Below are 20,251 nucleotides of genomic sequence, written 5' to 3'. Positions count from 1 at the left end.
TATCCCTCGTCACTGAGAGGGAGGGCCTCGAGAACCTTTCCTGAGCTGATGAGGTCACACCCACAGGAGCTGTGACCTCCTCAGCCCAGCAAAGTTCAGCTCATGCAGCCGGGAGCCTGCCCAAATAGCACACGTCTATCTCCTGGCTGCCTGATCTGAGGACTATCTGTCAGACTGACCTTTGTTCAACCTGACAGGTACTCTTCTTGAGAGGCAAAAGTTAAGGGGGCGTGGCCCCTCAGTCCCAAAGGATGGGTCGCAGCTGTGGTAGTTGGAGAATTACAGAGGGTCCCCTTCAGTCATGTCATTTATTGCCTCTGTATTGGCTTTCACTTACGAGCTGTTGCTCACAATCAGACGCTGCTGTGTAGACCAACTTTAGCAAACCACTTGTATGAAAATGCAGGAAAAAGTGTGTGCATCTGTTTAATTCCCGAGGACTAACCTTTTCTATTCAGAAAGAAATTAAAATCAAAAGTCGTTTATCATATATTCTGCACCACCGTCCATGCTGACCATTACATCATGGGGGCAAAACAATTATCTAACCTGCAAACAGTAACTGGAAGAGAACTAATTCTGTAACCTAACTGTTAGCCGCCAAAGCCAAATTGTCATGGATGTCATTTAGGGGTTGCCAGGGGTTGCAACTGCAACCTCTGGCCTCAACGATCAGAAAGGCAGTGTAAGGAACTTAATTTTAACCAGAGCTTTCCAGAGCACATTCTAAAGCTCATTGGAGAAAACTGACACGTGTTCTGTCAGCTTTAGCAGGGCAACGCTGTTGCAAACATATTGCATTGTGCTACGTTTACTAGCGCCTCCTTGCCCAGGCCCAGCACTGAAATTAAAACTTGCATGAAAGCATACAGGTGATGTGAATGCCTCTTTAAAACGTTGATGGGGTTCGTTGAAAGTCTGACGACATCCTATTTGAAAGTCATGACCTACTGAAAACAATTTGAGCTGACAAGTTATGTCACAGTGCTTAAAAAGCATGTTTGCTGTTATGGTTTTGTGCTCTCTTTTATTATGCGTGTGCCATAAAAATGTCTTAAAGCTAAAGAGAACCTGCTCTGGTATGGCAGTGATGTTAATATGGGCAAGGGATGGGTGCAAAGGGGTTTTGGTTATGCCAGGTCGTGGTCCATCCATGCAGGGTAAAGCTGGTTAACTTAATATATGTTTTTAATCGTGTGTTTTTTTTATAGTGGCCCATGTCTGTTTCTATAATAAATGTTTGTAATAGGTATACTAGTAAGTAAGGGTGTAGTTGTAATGGTATAACTGAAAGAATAGAGGTAGCTCTAAAAACACTTCCTCACTGAACACAATTGTGCAATTTTGCTAAATAACTTTACCTCCTGGCTAGGCTTTATTTCCTTCATTCACAATAATGACGAAAATTTAGAAAAATGTTGAAACTAAATGAGATTAATTTTGCTATGAAGTATGGTTCAAAAATGGGGATTGCTTAACGTTTGAACATGCAGGATAGGGGCTAGAGTTCTTCTGGGCACAACTAGAAGATGGCTGCCAGTTGATGCAGTTTTATCAAGGTTTCTAAGAGCAATATAATAGTGAGTTTGCCGGAATGGTCCTGGGTGTTCAGGGAGGAGATGAGATCCGAGGTTAAGTAACTGTTTATCATAGAATAAGAAGTAGGAAGTTATCATGAAGGCTTGCTCCTTTTAACACAATTGTGTGATTTTGGGGAAACTGCTTTAAATTCTGACATGCACCTCTCTTCGCTAACCTGAAAAAAGCATGAGAAATCATTCAATCAATCATTAACATTTATAAAGCGCGCTACTCACCCGTGCGGGTCTCAAGGGGCTAGGGGGAAGGGGTTACTGCTGCTCGAAGAGCCAGGTCTTGAGGAGTCTCCGGAATACGGAGTGGTCCTGGGTGGTCCTGAGGCTAGTGGGGAGGGTGTTCCAAGTCTTGGCCGCCAGGTAGGAGAAGGACCTCCCACCCGCTGTGGAGCGGCGGATGCGAGGCTGGTGGAGCGGAGAAGATGGGTGTGGGGGTAGAAGCTGAGGCGTCGGTTGAGGTATTCTGGTCCCTTGTTGTGGAGGGCTTTGTGTGCGTGGGTGAGAAGTCGGAAGGTGATCCTTTTGCTGACGGGGAACCAATGCAGGTGTCTCAGGTGGGCGGAGATGTGGCTGTTGCGGGGTATGTCGAGGATGAGGCGGGCGGAGGCGTTTTGAATGCGTTGCAGACGTTTCTGGAGTTTTGCGGTGGTCCCAGCATAAAGGGTGTTGCCGTAGTCCAGGCGGCTAGTGACGAGGGCATGGGTCACGGTCTTTCTGGTGTCGGCGGGGATCCAGCGGAAGATCTAACGGAGCATGCGGAGGGTGAGGAAGCAGGAGGAGGACACGGCGTGGACTTGTTTGGTCATGGTGAGAAGAGGGTCCAAGATGAAGCCGAGGTTGCGAGCGTGGTCTGAGGGGGTCGGTGCGGTGCCAAGGGCCGTGGGCCACCAGGAGTCGTCCCATGCGGTCGGGGTGTTGCCGAGGATGAGGACTTCCGTTTTGTCTGAGTTCAGTTTCAGACGGCTGAGCCTCATCCAATCTGCGACGTCCTTCATACCATCTTGCAGGTTGGTCTTTGCGCGGGCGGGGTCCTTGGTGAGGGAGAGTATAAGTTGAGTGCCGTCGGCGCAGGAGATGATGATGATGCTGTGCTTGCGTACGATGTCGGCAAGGGGGCTCATGTAGACATTGAAGAGTGTTGGGCTGAGCGAGGAGCCTTGAGGGACGCCGCAGATGATCTCAGTGGGGTCTGAGCGAAAAGGTGGGAGGTAGACTCTTTGAGAGCGGTTGGAGAGGAAGGAGGCGATCCAGTCCAGGGCCTGGCCTTGGATCCCGGTGGAGCGGAGGCGGGTTATTAGGGTGCGGTGACAGACGGTGTCGAAGGCAGCCGAGAGGTCGAGGAGGATGAGGGCGACTGTTTCACCGTTGTCCATCAGGGTTCTGATGTCGTCTGTGACTGAGATGAGGGCGGTTTCAGTGCTGTGGTTGGCTCGGAATCCGGATTGTGAGGGGTCCAGAAGGTTGCTGTCTTCAAGGAAGTTGGTAAGCTGCTTGTTGACGGTCTTCTCTATGACTTTGGCAGGGAAGGGGAGGAGCGAGATGGGGCGGAAGTTCTTCAGGTCGCTTGGGTCAGCCGTAGGTTTCTTTAGAAGGGCGTTGACTTCGGCGTGTTTCCAGCTTTCGGGGAAGGTAGCAGACGAAAAAGAGGAGTTGATGATGGTCTGGAGGTGCGGTGCGATGATGTCGTCGGCTTTATTGAAGATGAAGTGTGGGCAGGGGTCCGAGGGGGCGCCGGAGTGGATTGAGTTCATGGTGGTTTTGGTTTCTTCTGTGTTGATGTGGGTCCAGGCGTTGAGGGTGATGGCTGGGGGTGTGGGTTCAGTGTTGGTCGGCTGGGTCTGGTGTCCGAAGCTGTCGTGAAGATCGGTAATCTTACGATGGAAGAAGGTGGCGAGGGAGTTGCACAGGTCTTGTGAGGGCGTAATGGCGTTGGGGTTGGAGAACTCTTTTACAATGCTGAAGAGTTATCTGCTGTTGTGGCTGTTTTTGTCCAGTCTATCAGTGAAGAAATTCCTTTTGGCTGCGCGGATCAGGTGGTGGTGTTCGCGGGTAGCGTTCTTGAGGGCGGTCATGTTGTCAGCGGTGTGGTCCTTGAAGCCAGGCTTTCTCGAGGGCGCAACAGGTTTTCTTTGATTCCTTAAGGGTGTCAGAGAACCAGAGAGGCTTTTTGGTGTTGGCCTGTCTTGGAAGGCGTCTGAGGCGAGCAAGGTTGTCTGCGCAGTTGGTGATCCAGTTCGTGAGGCTGAGAGCTGCGTCGTTAGGGTCGGCGGTGAAGGTAGGTTGGTTGTCGATGAGCGTGGAGAAAAGCTGTTCTTCGCGGATTTTGTTCCACTGTCGACGAGGGATGGGTTGAGTGCGGAGGTGGCGGGTCTCGCGTCGGAAGGTGAAGTGGACACAGCTGTGGTCGGTCCAGTGTAGAGCGGAAGCGTGGCTGAAGGAAGCGTGTTTGCTGGCGGAGAAGATGGGGTCAAGCGTGTGTCTGGCGATGTGGGTGGGGGTGTTCACCAGTTGCTTGAGGCCGAGGTTGGCGAGGTTGTCGAGCAGGGCGGTGGTGTTGGGGTGGTTGTTCTGTTCTAGATGGAAGTTGAGGTCGCCGAGGAGGATGTAGTCTGGCGAGGCGAGGGCGTGCGGGGAGATGAAGTCGGTGATGGAGTCGCTGAAGAGGGTGCGCGGTCCGGGGGGGCGGTAGATGAGTGATACAGAGGGGAAGGCGAGTGAGGAAGAGAGACGAGACAGGAGCAGGAGGACGGGCGCGGGAAGAACCAAGAAGCAGGTAAAAGAAGAAGAGGAGCAGAAGAGGAGCCGAAGATCAGAAGACAGAAGAACACAGAAGAAGGTAAAGAAGAAGAGCGCAGAAGACAAGAACACAGAAGAAGGTAAAGAAGAAGAGGAGCCGAAGAACAGAAGACAGAAGAATACAGAAGAAGGTAAAGAAGAAGAGGAGCGCAGAAGACAGAAAAATACAGAAGAAGGTGAAGAAGAGGAGCGCAGAAGACGGAAGAATACAGAAGAAGAGGAGCGACGAGCAGCAGAGGGAAGAGCCAAGAAGAGGGACAGAGAAGAAGAGGCACATGCAGGTCGCGGTGCAAAGGAGAGAGAGAGAAGCACACAGATGAAGGCAGAAGACGGGGAGCAGGAGGGAAAGAAGAGTACAGAAGAAGACTACAGAAGAAGAGCGCAGAGGAAGAACAGAGAAGAAGAAAAGAAGCAGGAGAGGAGGTGAGTAGCGCGGGGCAGGGCGAAGGGCTGGGCGGTGGAGGGGGGTACTTACTGCGAGGTTGCTGGGCTTGCTAGGAGGTCTCAGGAACCTGGGCTGGAGGAGCGGGAGGAGCTGCAGCGGCAGGGGGAGCGACCTACCCTTGGGTCAAGGGTCGCTACCACTGTCGCGCAGCTTCCGCCATAAGAGGGAGGAGGGGTCAGCTGGGGGCGGGGGACGGGAGTGGGGCGACGAATGGGAGCTGGGGGGGCGGGGGCGTGCAGGAGGTGGCGGCGGGAAAGCGGAGGGAGGGGGGACAGGTAGAGGGGAGAAGAGATGGGGGAGGGGGGGTCAAGGGTGGTGGGGGGTGAGTTTAGGAAGAGTTTAGGGAGAGAGTTAGGAGGAAGGTTGGGAAGATAGGGGAGGGGGGGTTGTAGAGGTGGAGGTGGGGGAGGGTGAGAGGTAGAGTGAAAGGATAGGAAGATAGGGGTGGTTACAGAGGAGGTGGCGAGTGAGGGGGAAAGATAGAGAGATAGGTAGATAGGAGGAGGTGGCGAGTGAGGGGGACAGATAGAGAGATAGGTAGATAGGGGTGATACAGAGGGGAAGGCGAGTGAGGGAGAGAGACGAGACAGGAGCAAGAGGATGGGCACGGGAAGAACCAAGAAGCAGGTAAAAGAAGAAGAGGAGCAGAAGAGGAGCCGAAGATCAGAAGACAGAAGACCACAGAAGAAGGTAAAGAAGAAGAGCGCAGAAGACAAGAACACAGAAGAAGGTAAAGAAGAAGAGGAGCCGAAGAACAGAAGACCACAGAAGAAGGTAAAGAAGAAGAGGAGCACAGAAGACAGAAAAATACAGAAGAAGGTGAAGAAGAGGAGCGCAGAAGACAGAAGAATACAGAAGAAGGTGAAGAAGAGGAGCGCATAAGACAGAAGAATACAGAAGAAGGTGAAGAAGAGGAGCGCAGAAGACAGAAGAATACAGAAGGAGGTGAAGAAGAAGAGGAGTGACGAGCAGCAGAGGGAAGAGCCAAGAAGAGGGACAGAGAAGAAGAGGCACACGCAGGTCGCGGTGCAAAGGAGAGAGAGAGAAGCACACAGATGAAGACAGAAGACGGGGAGCAGGAGGGAAAGAAGACTACAGAAGAAGACTACAGAAGAACAGCGCAGAGGAAGAACAGAGAAGAAGAAAAGAAGCAGGAGAGGAGGTGAGTAGCGCGGGGCAGGGCGAGGGGCTGGGCGGTGGGGGGGGGGGGTACTTACTGCGAGGTAGCTGGGCTTGCTAGGAGATCTCAGGAACCTGGGCTGGAGGAGCTGCAGCGGCAGGGTGAGCGACCTACCCATTGCCGGTACTTGGTACACTGGGAGATACGAGGCTACATGGCTTAGAAGGTTTTTTTATGACCTGATGCAGAAAATAAATGTTCTCTGTTGTGCTCATTGGTGAGGCTGCGTAACAACCAGTTGCAGAGATAAATTTAAGAATACCACCCATAACAATATGATGCCCTAAACAGGATGGGTATGCCCAGATGTGGGTCCCATTCTCACTTTATCTATGGAGCCAAGTTTCTTGGCCCAAATTAGCCGAAACTGATCCGAGGTTTCTTGTCTTCCGTTTAAGAAGGGACCTGTCTTGAGAGATTGGGCTGAACTATTCCTGTTGGAGCAGGAACATGGCTGGTTTGCATATGAAATTATGGACTGTGATGGGGCCCGAAGTATTTACTAGTGGCTGAGATTAATTTAATGATTTAACCCTTAGTTTTTTTTTGTTTTCCTAGAGGTTGGCGGATGAGCTGTAGGAAAGATATACTGGCGTCCTGAAAAGGAGCTTGTGTGCAGTACCCATAAGTATCTGCCATGGAAAGGCTGGCCGTTAGCCAGTGCAGGAGGGCACGGGGGGGCCCTGCACTGCCAATGCATGGGCATTGCAGGGGTTCCCCTGCCCAGCACCGTCGGAATGTGCACTGTCTGCTTTGCAGTTTGCAGACTGTGTGCATCCTGAGGGTGCTGGCCTTATACAAAATTGGCCTCCCAATATCATAGCACTGTCCCCGCCGGTCAGCCTGGCGTGAATATTGTAATACGCTCGGTGGGGAACGTCACTGCCATGGCAGTGGTGTCCTCCCCGCAACTTTGGTAGTCCCGTGGTGGGACCACCAAAGTCATAATCAGGCCCTAAATCAAGGCATTTTTTAAATGGTAAGAATTGAAGTGTATATTCCTAAATCTCCCTTCACTTCAGCTCTTTCTTTCATGTTTCAGGTTGCTCCAAGATTCCAATGGGAAAATCTGTCTACTTATTTATAATGTGAGCAAGAAAGATGATGGATGGTATACTATATCTGCAGTAAATGAGGCTGGAGTAACTACGTGTCATGCACGAGTTGATGTTGGAAGTAAGTGTCATTGTACTAGTCATTAAATCCTAAATTAGTTCCAGTTCTCTATCACACACATGCACAAGTACACATATAGCTATATACTTACATATGTGCAGCCCTGAATTGTGAGATGAAATGTGTTTACGGAAGTCATGGCTCACAAGAAATGGTTTGAAGGTAGAGGAACTGACCTGAATGCATCAGCAGAACCAGATCACCAACAATACATTTATGTGTCTCGCGTCCTTCTGAAATATTACGTTTTCCTCTGCGTTTTCTCTAACGCTGGCCACAACTATAATTGTCAAGATACCTACTTGCCTATCACACGTTGGATATGTTCAGTGCTCCGCTGCCTTCCGGGGATAGTTTTGCACTTTATAAATACCTTCAATAAAATATGTTACGGTTTAGATAAAAATAACAAAAAAATCACTGTTCTACTTAAATAGCATCATGTGCCATGAATATTAAAGCTTCATGGTTATTGTCACTTGCTAAGCTAATACACATTCAAGACTAATGCATGTATAAACATGATTCATTGTTGAACAGTGCCGACACTACAGTACGTTGATTAAAGTAACATTGGTTCAGAAGTATCTACTCAAATCTGTGATTTTACTCACACATAGAATTGCACCAATATGGTGTAATTCACTTATGAGAAAATCGCTTCCCTGAGTAGTAAGGAGAGGTTGCAGGACAGAAATACCTTGATGAGTTGGAGAACACCAACAAAACTATGAGATTATAGGCATTCACAAGCCCTTGCAACACACATTTTCACCATTGACAGGGAGAAATAAATGACAGTGAAAGGAGGAAAGGAAATAGGATGTAAACTGTTGCACATTTCAGATTTGCTCTACCCCTCATTAATACCTTAGAAATACACCATCACTTGTTCGTCCCTACTATATATTACATTTGCCTCAAGACTAAGTTATCCTTAAAGCATGTTTAAATGTGTCCTGTCACTCAGTAATTGTGCTTTAACCTGACAATCCGGATCCAACAGGAGCGAGATTAATCTCCACACTGCCCTGAACCTACTCTCAGGCATGGTTACTATGCTGGTCAGCACTAGTTCTGGAGAAACAGGAGTAGGACAAGAGAAATACAGTAACATTAGGGCCAGATTTACTAATATTTCATGCAAAGAAGTGCAGCATGGCAACTTGTGAGAAAAGGAGGCATCAAAAATGCACCATATTTACAAAGATGTGGTGCATTTCTGCCACCTCCTTGCGCTGGTGCACTGTGTGATGCCTAATGCCAATACAAACACCCTTGCTTGCATGCTGCAAGGATAACTGCTTTATGTGCAAGAAGGGACACCTTTATGCACAAAAACAATCCTAAAGGGCATTTTCCTTGATGCAGTATGCTTAAGACTTAGAAAAGGGAAGAAACATAGAGAAATAAAGATATTTGTTGCGTTACGCATGGGTCTAAGGGGTGTCCTGTTTTGATGCATTCTCAAGTTTACAACTCACTGTAAATCTGGAAGTGCACCAAATTCCATGGTTGCATGCCCAGTAATGCCCACACTCCAGCTATGTAACCCATCCCTGTTGCAAGGTAACACAAGGCAGTAATATGCACTGCCTTTACATTACTTTGGATTTATTAAACCCCCACAGAGACACGCAAGGTGGATTAGTAAATCCCACTAAAGGACTTGTGTTCCTTGTCACAACTTGCTTCGTGCAAAGGAAACACAAGCCCTTACCTGGCCTTGATATCTACACTCTGTTGTTCTTACAGCTGGGCTTCAACTGCAGTGGAGAAGTCTTTATAACTAAAATAAGAAATAACTCCTAGTATTTTGTCAATTTAATTCTAGTTCACTAATCCTAATATGACGTGTGATATGTCTTGCAGAAATCTCTATTTTTCTGACTTCCTATAGTGGGCTGAAACTCTGTGACTCCCTAGAACTGAAATACAGATGAAACCTCTATGATAGATGGAATAAACATCTTCAAATAGATTACATGATCCTATATAGATAACTACCTACACTGATTTGTAAATTTAATATGTTATCTGAATGATCCACAATCTAACAAGTTTATAAGTTGTGTCATAATGATTACACATAAACAATCATGTTCCAACCATGGGGAATACTTTATTATCTTTCAGGTTTAGTAGGTGAAGTAGACGGACATGCCGTACTGAGCAGTGCTGAAACAGATGAAAGTGAATTTGTATGGACGACTTGCCAGTTATAAAGGCTAGGAGACTAGTGATGATCCGACCAGATATAAATAGAAGAGACAACCTTATTGTTACACCTTTATTAGAGGAGTGATTTAGTCTAGAGGCTCAATATTGCTGTGACTGGGATCAAAATATTACGCCTTGAATCCAGAGTCAATTCCACAGTTTTGCCATCAGTCGGAGTGTTATTTGGACTTAGGCCCTCAATGTAAACTGTGCCGGCAACCCATTTGTATCATCCCTTCTTTTGTTTGAATCATGGAAACATAATGGTCCCTGAGGTAGGTGTATGACCGAGATCCGGTCCTACAGCGAAAACGCACAACAATGGGGATTTAGTTAACCTATATAATTTAGATCATGAACAAGAGATGAAATATTATACATGCTTGGGCAATGAAGGAAATTGATCTTGAAATAACGCTGGAAATCTAGAGAAGCTATCTATGTTTTGATCATGTTTAAAAGATGTAATATGGCATACTCTAACAAAGGTGGAAGGGATTCAACTATTTATGCCATTAAAATAGAGTATTGATAATACAAAATAAGTATCTGTGAAAAACTGGTGTAATCATATTAATGTGGGGCTAACATATGGTGCCCGAGTATTTCAGTCCCCAAATTATTTTTAATTGTGGTAATATGTTGGGTATAGTTGTGGTTTGGCAGAGGGATGAATATTTAGATTGATGAATGCAGTATGCTTTCAGTAATTTTAGTGGAATTTAGAGAGGGGGTGCATCTGTAAAAGAGGAGAATTTTTAGAAATGTTAGTTTTTTTAAATCTCACATATTTAAATATACATTTTTCAAGTGAGAATAAAAATGCTTTGTAAGAATAAATAAAAGGAATTCGAATAGAATGCAGGCTTTCACACTAAGGGGCTCATTACAAGTGGAGTGGTCTATAGATTGCCACACTCGCGGTGGCAGTCCGGACTGCCAGCAATGCGGTGTTCCGACTGCCATATTACAAACATGGCTGTCAGACCGCCAGGGAACGTCCACCTCAGCCAGGATCTTGGATCCCAGCGGACTGGCGGTGGTGGAGGTACTAATCCGTTCTCCACCAGCAGTTTCATTCTGCTAGTACGGCCATGAAAAGGCTGGCAGAGAACAGGTGCAGGGCCCCCCCTGGCCAGCAGCAGTTCAATGTTCACTGTCTGCTCTGCAGACAGTGAACATTGCGAAGGTGCTGTTGCACCTTGCAGGCGACAGCATTGCTACCGGCTCGGTTACGAGCTGGAGACAATGCTGTAGCCTATTTCCCGCTAAACAGTTGGTGGAAACTTAGGTTTCTGCCCGCTGACTTAGCAGGAAACTCATAATAGCTGCAGCGGGGAGATCGCTGCATAGGCGGTGGGCACCCTGTCGGGAGTTTGGCAGACAGAAGTGTTTGGCTCTACATTTCTTTTTCCTGATGTATTGATTCTGGGACTCATACAATATATAAAAATGGTGCAGTATGCGTTTTTTATTTGACTTTATAAAAGTACTGTTCCCGTTGTTCCGCACCCATGAACGCAATTAACAGGGGACTCTTTTTTGTAGTCTCAAAAACCTTAATACCATAAATGACTCAAAAGATCTATAAACAATGTCTGTACAAGCTGATCACAATGCATGGTAGGATGACACCAGTAACAGTGTACAAATATCAAAAGCCTAAGTAACTGATCTCAAGTATACCCCAGAATACACCTCTAAATACAGTAAATTATTCTATTGCAACCAGGGTACCAGGTGCAGTAACAAAGGGCGAGATGTAGCAAAGGGTTTTACCCATTCTATGACTATGGGAAAATGTGTTGGTAAATATGTCTCTAAGTGTCTTGATTGCCTAGCAAGGGACATTCTGAAACATGAGGAACCATGAATCCAAGATGGCCACCACCATTTCAAGTCTCATGAGGGTCCAGGGGGACTTGGGGATGTGTAGTCTGTTTTGACTTCTAAGTCTTGTGTAATGCAAATATCACGTTTGCGAACACTCACATCAAGCGATGTCCATACTTTGCACACTCTGCTGTCTTCTTCTGCTACAGAAGATCGAAGCACTTAGGAAGTTCAGATGAGTGTATCTCCATGCCTGTCCCTGGTATGTATAGACTATTGCAGGTCTAGAATCACAACAGTAATCCTTAGTGCATGTTCAGATTTGCACCGGACTTCATTCATCTTGAGTACTTTTTTCAATTTTGACTCACACATCTCGAGTCTAAAGCCAAATGTGTGCCTACAGCTACAAGACATGGTTGCATCTTTGCATTTTTATCATTGCTCATTACTTCTATCACATTTTCTTATTTACACCATCACTCGGTAGAGGTTGTTGAGACTTTCACCATCAGTCACTAATTCTAAGTACATGCTCATAGTAATACTACCATTTTCCATTTGCATATATAGCCACAAAAACTGTCAAGTTCCATTTTAGAGTTGACTGGGACCTAGGCTCAAATTAAAGCCAAAGGTGTGGAGGTCTCATACATCAAGCTTGAGTCCTGGTTGAAGTTTTGGAAGTCAAAGTCTTCTACGTGGGGAAGGTCTAAGTCAGAAGCTAGTGATTGTCCTTTGAATTTGAATACTTCAGTGTCAAGCTCCTGCTGAAGCTGTTGGTTTTGGTCCCAAATGCCCCAAGTCAAATCTTGTGATTCATCTTCTAGGAGTCATAAAAGAGGGTTCAAATAGGTATTTTATTTGTGACACAGGACTGTAGCTGGTGCTCCCTCTCCAGCCATCGAACAAGTGACTCGAGAGAACACAGCCAAGTTATAATACACAAGAACAGTAGAACACAGGTGCTATAACATTCTGTGTTTAAAGGTACAAGTAAACTTAGCATAAATCATAATGTACACAAGTGCAACACATCTTCCTTCCTTTACAGAAACAACTCCTTTTTACAAGAATAATCCATAATGTAAAAATTGACTTATAAAGGCAACAGTATTATGCTTTGCAAATGTATTCCTATATGTTTTTCGGTGCAACTCTGCTTCACCAACCTACACTCCTCTTGCCTGACACTCACATCATCTTCAGAATCACACCTCTCTCCAGAATCTTAGACCTCCTTTCCCAACACATCACCATCATCATGTAATGGCTGCAACTCTCCGCTGATTCACTATTGCAGCTTTATACTGCGTTTGTCCGATTACCAGTTCCTTTCTCATACTATGCCATTCTCAGCATGTTTCATCGCTCTCCATTCTCTAACATTACAAAAAATCAATATACATCCTTCACTCTAAAAGGACCACAAAATGTAGTTAGAACACTTTCATTTCGGACTGGTTTCACTTTCATCAAATCTCCCACTTTTATCCTACCTTCACTCTTCTATTGAGCTTGTGTTCGTCTTGTTTTCGGTTTGCCAAAACTCTCATCCATGCAAGTGACATCTTGGTATTTGCTTTCTGTACCCTCATCACACTGAACAGAACTTATTTTGTAACCCCATTCCCTGTGGTACAATATGCCCTTACCAAATCACTCACCATAATCTTAACTTGACTTCTTCTTTCCACAGCCATCTGAACAACACTATTTGCTTGAGGTTTGGAATGTCCTGGAATATAGAATATACAAAACTTCAAATATCTTGTAATTTCCTTTGATGTCAACAGAGTCCCATTATCAGTGCTTAATTTCACTGGGTAACCTTCCTCTCTGAATATCTCCGCCAACATCCTGATGGTATTTTTTGTTGTAATCTCCTGCATAAACTTCACCACAAGCCATTTGGAATGCACATCCACCATCATAAGGGCAAACTTCAACTCAGAGGCAACAACCCCCATAGGTCCAATAAAATACAAACACCATGGCAGACCATTGCACTACCCATTGAGCAACATCCTGATCCATACCTGGCCACCAACATTTTTCTCATTATCTTTTCTTTGTTAAAATCTGTCCCAAATGACCCTCATGTGCCATTCTGAAATGTTCAAATCTTAAGCTCTCTGGAGGTACAAATTATTCTCCTCTTACCATGAGCTTACCCTCACACACCAACAGCTCACCCACTATTTTAACAAACGGTTTCACGGGTACAGGCACTGCACTTTCTCTCTTACTCACTTTTCAAAACATGTCCACCACCATTTACAACACTCCATCACTACCCATGCTTTCAAACCATTGTTCCTTCCCAATGGCTCAGCTTCACTCCATTAAGTAATCAGTATTTGCCAGAGCACCTTCTTTGTCAAATGCTTCTACGCTCACCCTGTCTACATCTTGCCACGGTAGTGGCAGTCTAGATAACCCATCCACTTGTGCATTCTTCCATCCTGTAATGTACTTCAGTCTATATTGGTACTCCTGTAGGCGATCCCCTAATCTAGCCAATTTTGCAGACCCTTTTCCAGCCCCACCAGGCAACTGAATCTTCAATAAGGGCTCATAGAACGTGCGCAGAATCATGGTAAAACTCCACAGATACATTCTGAAATAATCTGCGGCCCATACAGCAGCCAATGCCTCTCTCTATAATCAAATAATTACTCTCAAAGAACAAGACACCAAAGCTACTGTTTTTTCACCTTCTTTGTGCAGGTGCGACAAGACCACCCCCAGGCCTGCAGCACTGGCACCTACTGGGAGTATAGATGTAATTCTAGTATCAAACAGAGTCAACACCTTTACAAAACAAATTTCAGGTTTCATGTTATCAAAAGATCTTTGTTGATCTTCTGCTCAAATATATTTACACCCTTTCCTCAACAGCTTTTTGATATGCTCTGTCTTTTCAGCAAAATAAGACCAAGGCCACCGTTAGCTGTTGGGACGGGTGCCTTACTTTTGGCCCCCAAAAGATCTTTCTTTGGCCTAACTCCTGAAGCTGACAGTGTGTACGCCAGGTATTCCACCTCTTCAACACAAAACTTGCATTTCTGTTTTTTGATCATTAATCCAACCTCAGCAATTTTGCCTAATACTCTCTTGAGAACCATATTGTTACTCTCAATCATCTCACGAAAGACTAAAATGTTGTCTTGAGAACAGACTACACCCTCAATTCCCTTCAAGATCTGATCAATCATCCTTTGAAAAACACTAGCTATCGATGAGAGGCCAAACGGCATTCTAGTGAGCTGAAATCCCCTTCATTTGTGATAAATGCTGTAAGATGCTTGTATTCTCAGTGCAGCAAATCTGATGGTAGGCACTTCTCAAATCAAGTTTGGAAAATAACTTACCACCCTTTCAGTGACAGTAACCACTTGTTAATATTAGGAAGGGGGTAATTGCCCACTAAAATGTTTTCACTCACAGTCTGCAAGTCTACAAAAAATCTAAAACAACCATCAGATTTGCCTGTGATTACAACCAGAGATATCCAACTAGAAGTTCCTGTGGGTTCTATTATAAATGTATCCACCATTTCCTCCAACATCCGTTTAACTTTTTGCCTTGCAATGATAGGAACTTCGCGCACCGTATGTTAAACCGGTATACCATCCAGTTTAACTATTATTTTATGTACATATTTTTTAAGCTCACCTATTTTATCTGAAAACATTTTGCGCACCCTTTCCACAATCTGCTCCACTGTGATCTCATCAACCACCATGATGTGATTCGGTGCTCTGGGATTGATGATTAAGTGGAGACCATACTGGTGCTCGCATCCTAGTATTGGGAGGTCCACTTTTCGCAACATAAACCTTCACTTTCACATATCTCTTTTGACAACTCGTATCAGCCAACATATATCCTATTATACCCATCTTTTCCCCTTGATATCCCCAGGGATTGATATCTTTAGGATGCAGAAGCACTTCTGGCCACTGTACATAAACGTGTCTTTTGGTATTATTGTATATAGAGATCCTGAATACACCATAAGATGAACAGTTTCTCCTTTAATTGTAAATGTAGCTTTAGGCCTACGGCAACTTCCTAAACTATCCTGTCTCTCTGATATGCAAAGAATCCTGTCAGTTTCTATATCACCATCTTCTCTAGTTTCTTGTACCCCAGCCACTTTGAATTTATTGTTTACCTTGCACATAAAGGCAAAATGTCTTTTCCGTCCACATTTCCTGCACTCTTTGCCAATGGCATAACAATTCTTGAAGTCAGCAGTATGAAAGCTGCTTCCACATCTTGTACACATTCTCTCTGGTTGTTTTACTGTTTCCGATTGTTTAGAAGTATTTACACTATTACCAATATTTCCTTTAGTAAACACCCCTTTCTGCATTTTTAGGATACCTAGAAAACCCTTCACTGATACTCAGAACTCCAGTGTCCTCCTGCTCTACATATGACACATTTGTACTGTCTCGTTTCTCCATTTCTTTCATACGTTCATCAGATTGTTCTACCACTATTGCTATCTCAATAGCATTGTGTAATGATGGATTTTTTGCTGCCTACATCTTCTCCTGCATTTTGTTATTTCTATGATGTACTGTTAATGATCGTGGATCATTTCACCCCTAATGGCCCCAAACTGACCCTTTACTGATAATTCATGCAATCTTGCCACAAACTGGCCTTCCGTCTCATCCATTTTTTTGTTGTTGGGTGTAAAATTGATTTCTACACATGACTATGTTGGTAATTTTAACAAAACGCTTATCTAGCATCGCTTTGGATTCTAATTACACATCGGCAATAGGTTGAACATCACTACCCATCGCTACTAGTAAGTATTTGAAGATATACTGGCTTTCCTTGCCTAATGTATTCATCAACAGAGCTTTCTTTCTTGACGCTAAAACGTCCCTTCCATCTAAGGCCACTAGATAATTTTCAAATATCTCCACCCGTTCCTCCCATTCAATTGGCAGGGATCCGGGTTAAAATAGAAATAATGGCAAGGGAATGATTGCTGCATCCATGATGGCCTGGAATTCCTCTATATAATAGTATGCCAGCAGTATCACCTAATAATTGTGATCACACCCTTACTGGCCTTGCTGTAATATTGTATTAGGCACACTTTAAAGGTGTGTCCATTCTGCTGCCACTGAACTGCTATTCCTACCTTGAATCCGCAGCGCTAGAGGAAGATACTAGCATTGAGGAGGTGCTGCAGGCCATTAAAAAGCTTACCTCCGATAAAGCACCAGGTCCTGATGGCTACACAGCAGACTTTTATAAGTCCTTTATCTCAGCCCTAGCTCCCATCTTAACTAGACTCTATAACTCTTTTAGCACAACCAGCACGCTCACAGACTCCATGCTACAAGCAACCTATATAGTCATCCCCACACCGGGCAAGACCCTGCCTTGCGTCCATCCTACCGACCTATCTCACTATTAAACGTAGATGCCAAGATCTATATGGGAATCTTGTCGGCCCGGCTTGCCCCAAATATGCAGCACCTGGTTGACCCAGACCAAGCAGGGTATGTAGCAGAACGTAACTGCAGTGACAACATTAAATGGGTGAGTCACTTAATCAACAAGGCCCACCTGTATAACAGTATAACAGTCCTACAGCACTCCTCTCTGTCGACGCTGGTCCTCACTAAAATGGGTCTTGGGCCAAGATTCTGCTGATTGGTGCGGGCATGTTACAAGCAACCAACAGCAGTGATCTGTGTAAATGGCGCACTATACCCTTCCACCCCCCTTTGCTAACAGTAGGGGAACCCAACAGGGTTGCCCACTGTCTCCGCTACTATTTGCCCTCTATATGGAGCCTTACGCAGAGCAGGTGCGACTCAACTATAGCGTTAAGGGCCTAAGGATGGGAGGCCAGAAAGCACAAGCTTGCACTTTATGTTTATGACCTGAAGCTCTTGCTAACGCCCCCCTGCCACCACTTATGGAAGATTTGGAGAGGTTTGAGGGGGCCTAGGGATTTAAAACTAACTACGCAAAATCCAAGATCAACCTTACTCTACCAAAGTGGACCAGGCCCCCTTGGAGCACTGCTCGACCCTTGCATGGGCTCCTCAGGGAGTAACTTATCTGGGCCTTCAAATACTTCCAACATTAGACAGCACGACAAACAGCATCTACACAAGGCTCTTGCAAGGGGCCAAGGCAGACTTAGGGCCTCTTTATGACCGCGGCAACTCCGACCCGGCGGTCCAATGAAGAGTGCCAGGGGTATCAAAAGTTGGCTTTCCACCAGACTTTCTGCGGCTGTAGCACTGCCACGAAAACCCTGGCAGAAAGCCTACAGGTGACAGGAAATTTCTTTCCTGTCACTGGCAGATGACTTCCCCACCCACCCTGCAGTTCCAATACCCACCTCCCCTCCATACCAGAAACCCCCTTCCTCCCCCTTCTAGAACAGCGCACCCCCACCTCCCCTTCTAGTACAGCATCCCCCTCTAGTACAGAACCCTCCACCCCCCCTTCTAGTACACCGCCTCCCTGCATACAAGCACACGTACGCAGACACCCACATGCACCCCGCATACACTCATTCACCAACACTTACATACACACATTCACTCACAAGCATCCATACACGCACTCACTTCAACAATCATACAAGCATTCAAACACACATACACATACGAATACACACATTCACACACGCAGACAACACCCACTCACACACACAACACCCCCACCCTCCTCCCCTGTTGGACGATCGACTTACCTTGTCCGGAGTGGCGGATGTCCGACAGGGAACTGGAAAAGGCGCTTCCATCGCCAGCAGTGCCCCGCCATCAGGACACCACCAGACCGTATTACAGCTTGTAATACGGCTGGTGGAGTCCTTTTGCGGGGCAGGTGGTAGAACCGCCCATGCGCCTCCAAGCGCCAGCACGACTGCTGAAGGATTTGCACCCAAATTGTAGCGGAAATCCTTTAGTACTCGTGATATGTTAGTTGGAAGACTGTCAGCACAGGTGGTCTTCTGGCGGCCGCGGCTTCGGCTGTCTGCTGAAAAGACCGCCAAACTCATATTGAGGGTCTTAGTGTCCTGGAGGAGGCACCTGCTCTTGTGGCTGGGTCGACTGGCGGCAGTTAAGATGTCACTGCTCCCGAAACTTCTCTATGTCATGCAGACCATGCCGCTGCAGCCCCCGTTCTCGCTAAAATGCAACAGCTTATTGATGATTTTAACTATGGTGGCAAAAAAGCGCGGATTGCAAGAAAGTACGCCTATCTGGCTCCTGAAGAGGGTGGAATGGGCATTCCATTCTTAAAGAAATACTATCAGGAAGCTCAACTGCGGTATATGGTAAAATGAGCCAGACCCCGCACGGAGAACCATTGGTGCTTCATCGACCAAGCAGTGACAGGCATCCACAAATGGAAAGTACCCTGGTTACCTAAGCCTCATAGGCCTCCCAGCGTCTACATTTCACCTATCCTGCGAGCCACCATGGGAGTCTGGGACGCAGTCCAGAACCGTCATAATCTATTTTCTTGCATCTCACCCCTAACTTCCTTTATAGGTAATCCTGAGTTTCCCCCAGCAACACGAGGTGCCTCCTTTGTCACTTGGCAGATGGTAGGTTGTAAGAGGCTGGGAGATGTCTTTGATATGGAGGGCATCATGGATTTTCCTCAACTTCAAACCCATTATGGCATCTCCTCCAATGTTCGGTGGCAATACATGGCATAGAGGCACTGGCTACTAGAGTGAAATATCTGCCCTCCCGCGAGCTGCCCTCTGACCCATTTTGAAAAGTGCCCGATTACCCCCTCAGCTGACAAGCGCATACTCTCAGATATCTATAAACCCCTTAGTATTCCCATAGAATCCTGCAAGTGCCCGACGCAGGGAACTTGAATGCGAGTGTCTATTCACAGACAAGGAATGGAAGGACATCTGGCGCAGAGCATACAGCTCGGCAACCAGTGCTATTGGTAAAGAAAAGTTGATTAAAAAGTCCACTATTGGTACTACACGCCAGCTAGAGTAGCCAAGTGGAAGAACATTATTGATGGACTATGCTGGAGACACTGCAGGCAACCGGGCACCCTTGCGCATGTGTTGTGGCATCGCCCCAAAATTCAGACCTTTTGAGATGAGGTATTGGCCGACATTAATGAAATCTGGAATACAGAGCTACCCCAGTTCCCCAGCTACATTCTGCTGGGCCTACCAAACCCACTCACATACCCCTTACAATCGCCATGGGGGCGGGCGATAACACTTGTACTGGAAGCAGCAAAACAAGTCATACTGGCTGTTGGACTTTTGCTTATGCAGGGTCATCCCCAGTCTTTTTTCGCCTCCTGCCTCCTATTTTTTTCTGACATGTTGCTGTTGGCTTTTCAACTCTGAGCACTTTACCACTGCTAACCAGTGCTAAAGTGCATATGCTCTCCTGTCTAAATTGTATGTAAGTGGTTTATCCATGATTGGCATATTTGATTTACTAGTAAGTCCCTAGTAAGGTGCACTAGAGGTGCCAGGGCCTGTAAATCAAATGCTACTAGTGGGCCTGCAGCACTGGTTGTGCCACCCACATAAGTAGCTCTGTAATCATGTCTCAGACCTGCCACTGCAGTGTCTGTATGTGTAATTTTACACTGTAAATTCGACTTGGCAAGTGTACCCACTTGCCAGGTCTAAACCTTCCCTTTCCTTACATGTAAGGCACCCCTAAGGTAGGCCCTAGGTAGCCCCAAGGGCAGGGTGCAGTGTATGGATAAGGTAGGACATATAGTAATGTGGTTTATATGTCCTAACAGTGAAATACTACCAATTTCGTTTTCACTGTTGCAAGGTCTGTCTCTCTCATAGGATAATATGGGGGCTACCTTTAAATATGATTAAAGTGTAGATTCCCCTAGAGAGTAGATGGACATGTGGAGTTTGGGATCCCTGAACTCACAATTTAAAAATACATCTTTTAGTAAAGTTGATTTTAAGATTGTGAGTTTGGAAATGCCACTTTTAGA

The 20,251-nt window shown here is 45.9% G+C and overlaps 1 protein-coding gene across 3 annotated transcripts in view; it reads left to right on the top strand.

Moving 5' to 3' along the window:
- MYOT (myotilin) overlaps nt 1–20,251 on the top strand; it is a 607,534-nt gene that overhangs the window by 563,016 nt on the left and 24,267 nt on the right. For all 3 annotated transcript variants that reach the window (XM_069199264.1, XM_069199262.1, XM_069199263.1), the window contains one exon: nt 7,059–7,192. In XM_069199264.1, the coding sequence (XP_069055365.1) occupies nt 7,059–7,192 (134 nt within the window). The remainder of the gene's footprint in view (nt 1–7,058; nt 7,193–20,251) is intronic.

This window comes from Pleurodeles waltl, chromosome 7 (assembly GCF_031143425.1).
Source record: "Pleurodeles waltl isolate 20211129_DDA chromosome 7, aPleWal1.hap1.20221129, whole genome shotgun sequence".
In the NCBI taxonomy this organism is placed as follows: domain Eukaryota; kingdom Metazoa; phylum Chordata; class Amphibia; order Caudata; family Salamandridae; genus Pleurodeles; species Pleurodeles waltl.
This window is presented reverse-complemented; position numbering and strand designations above follow the sequence as displayed.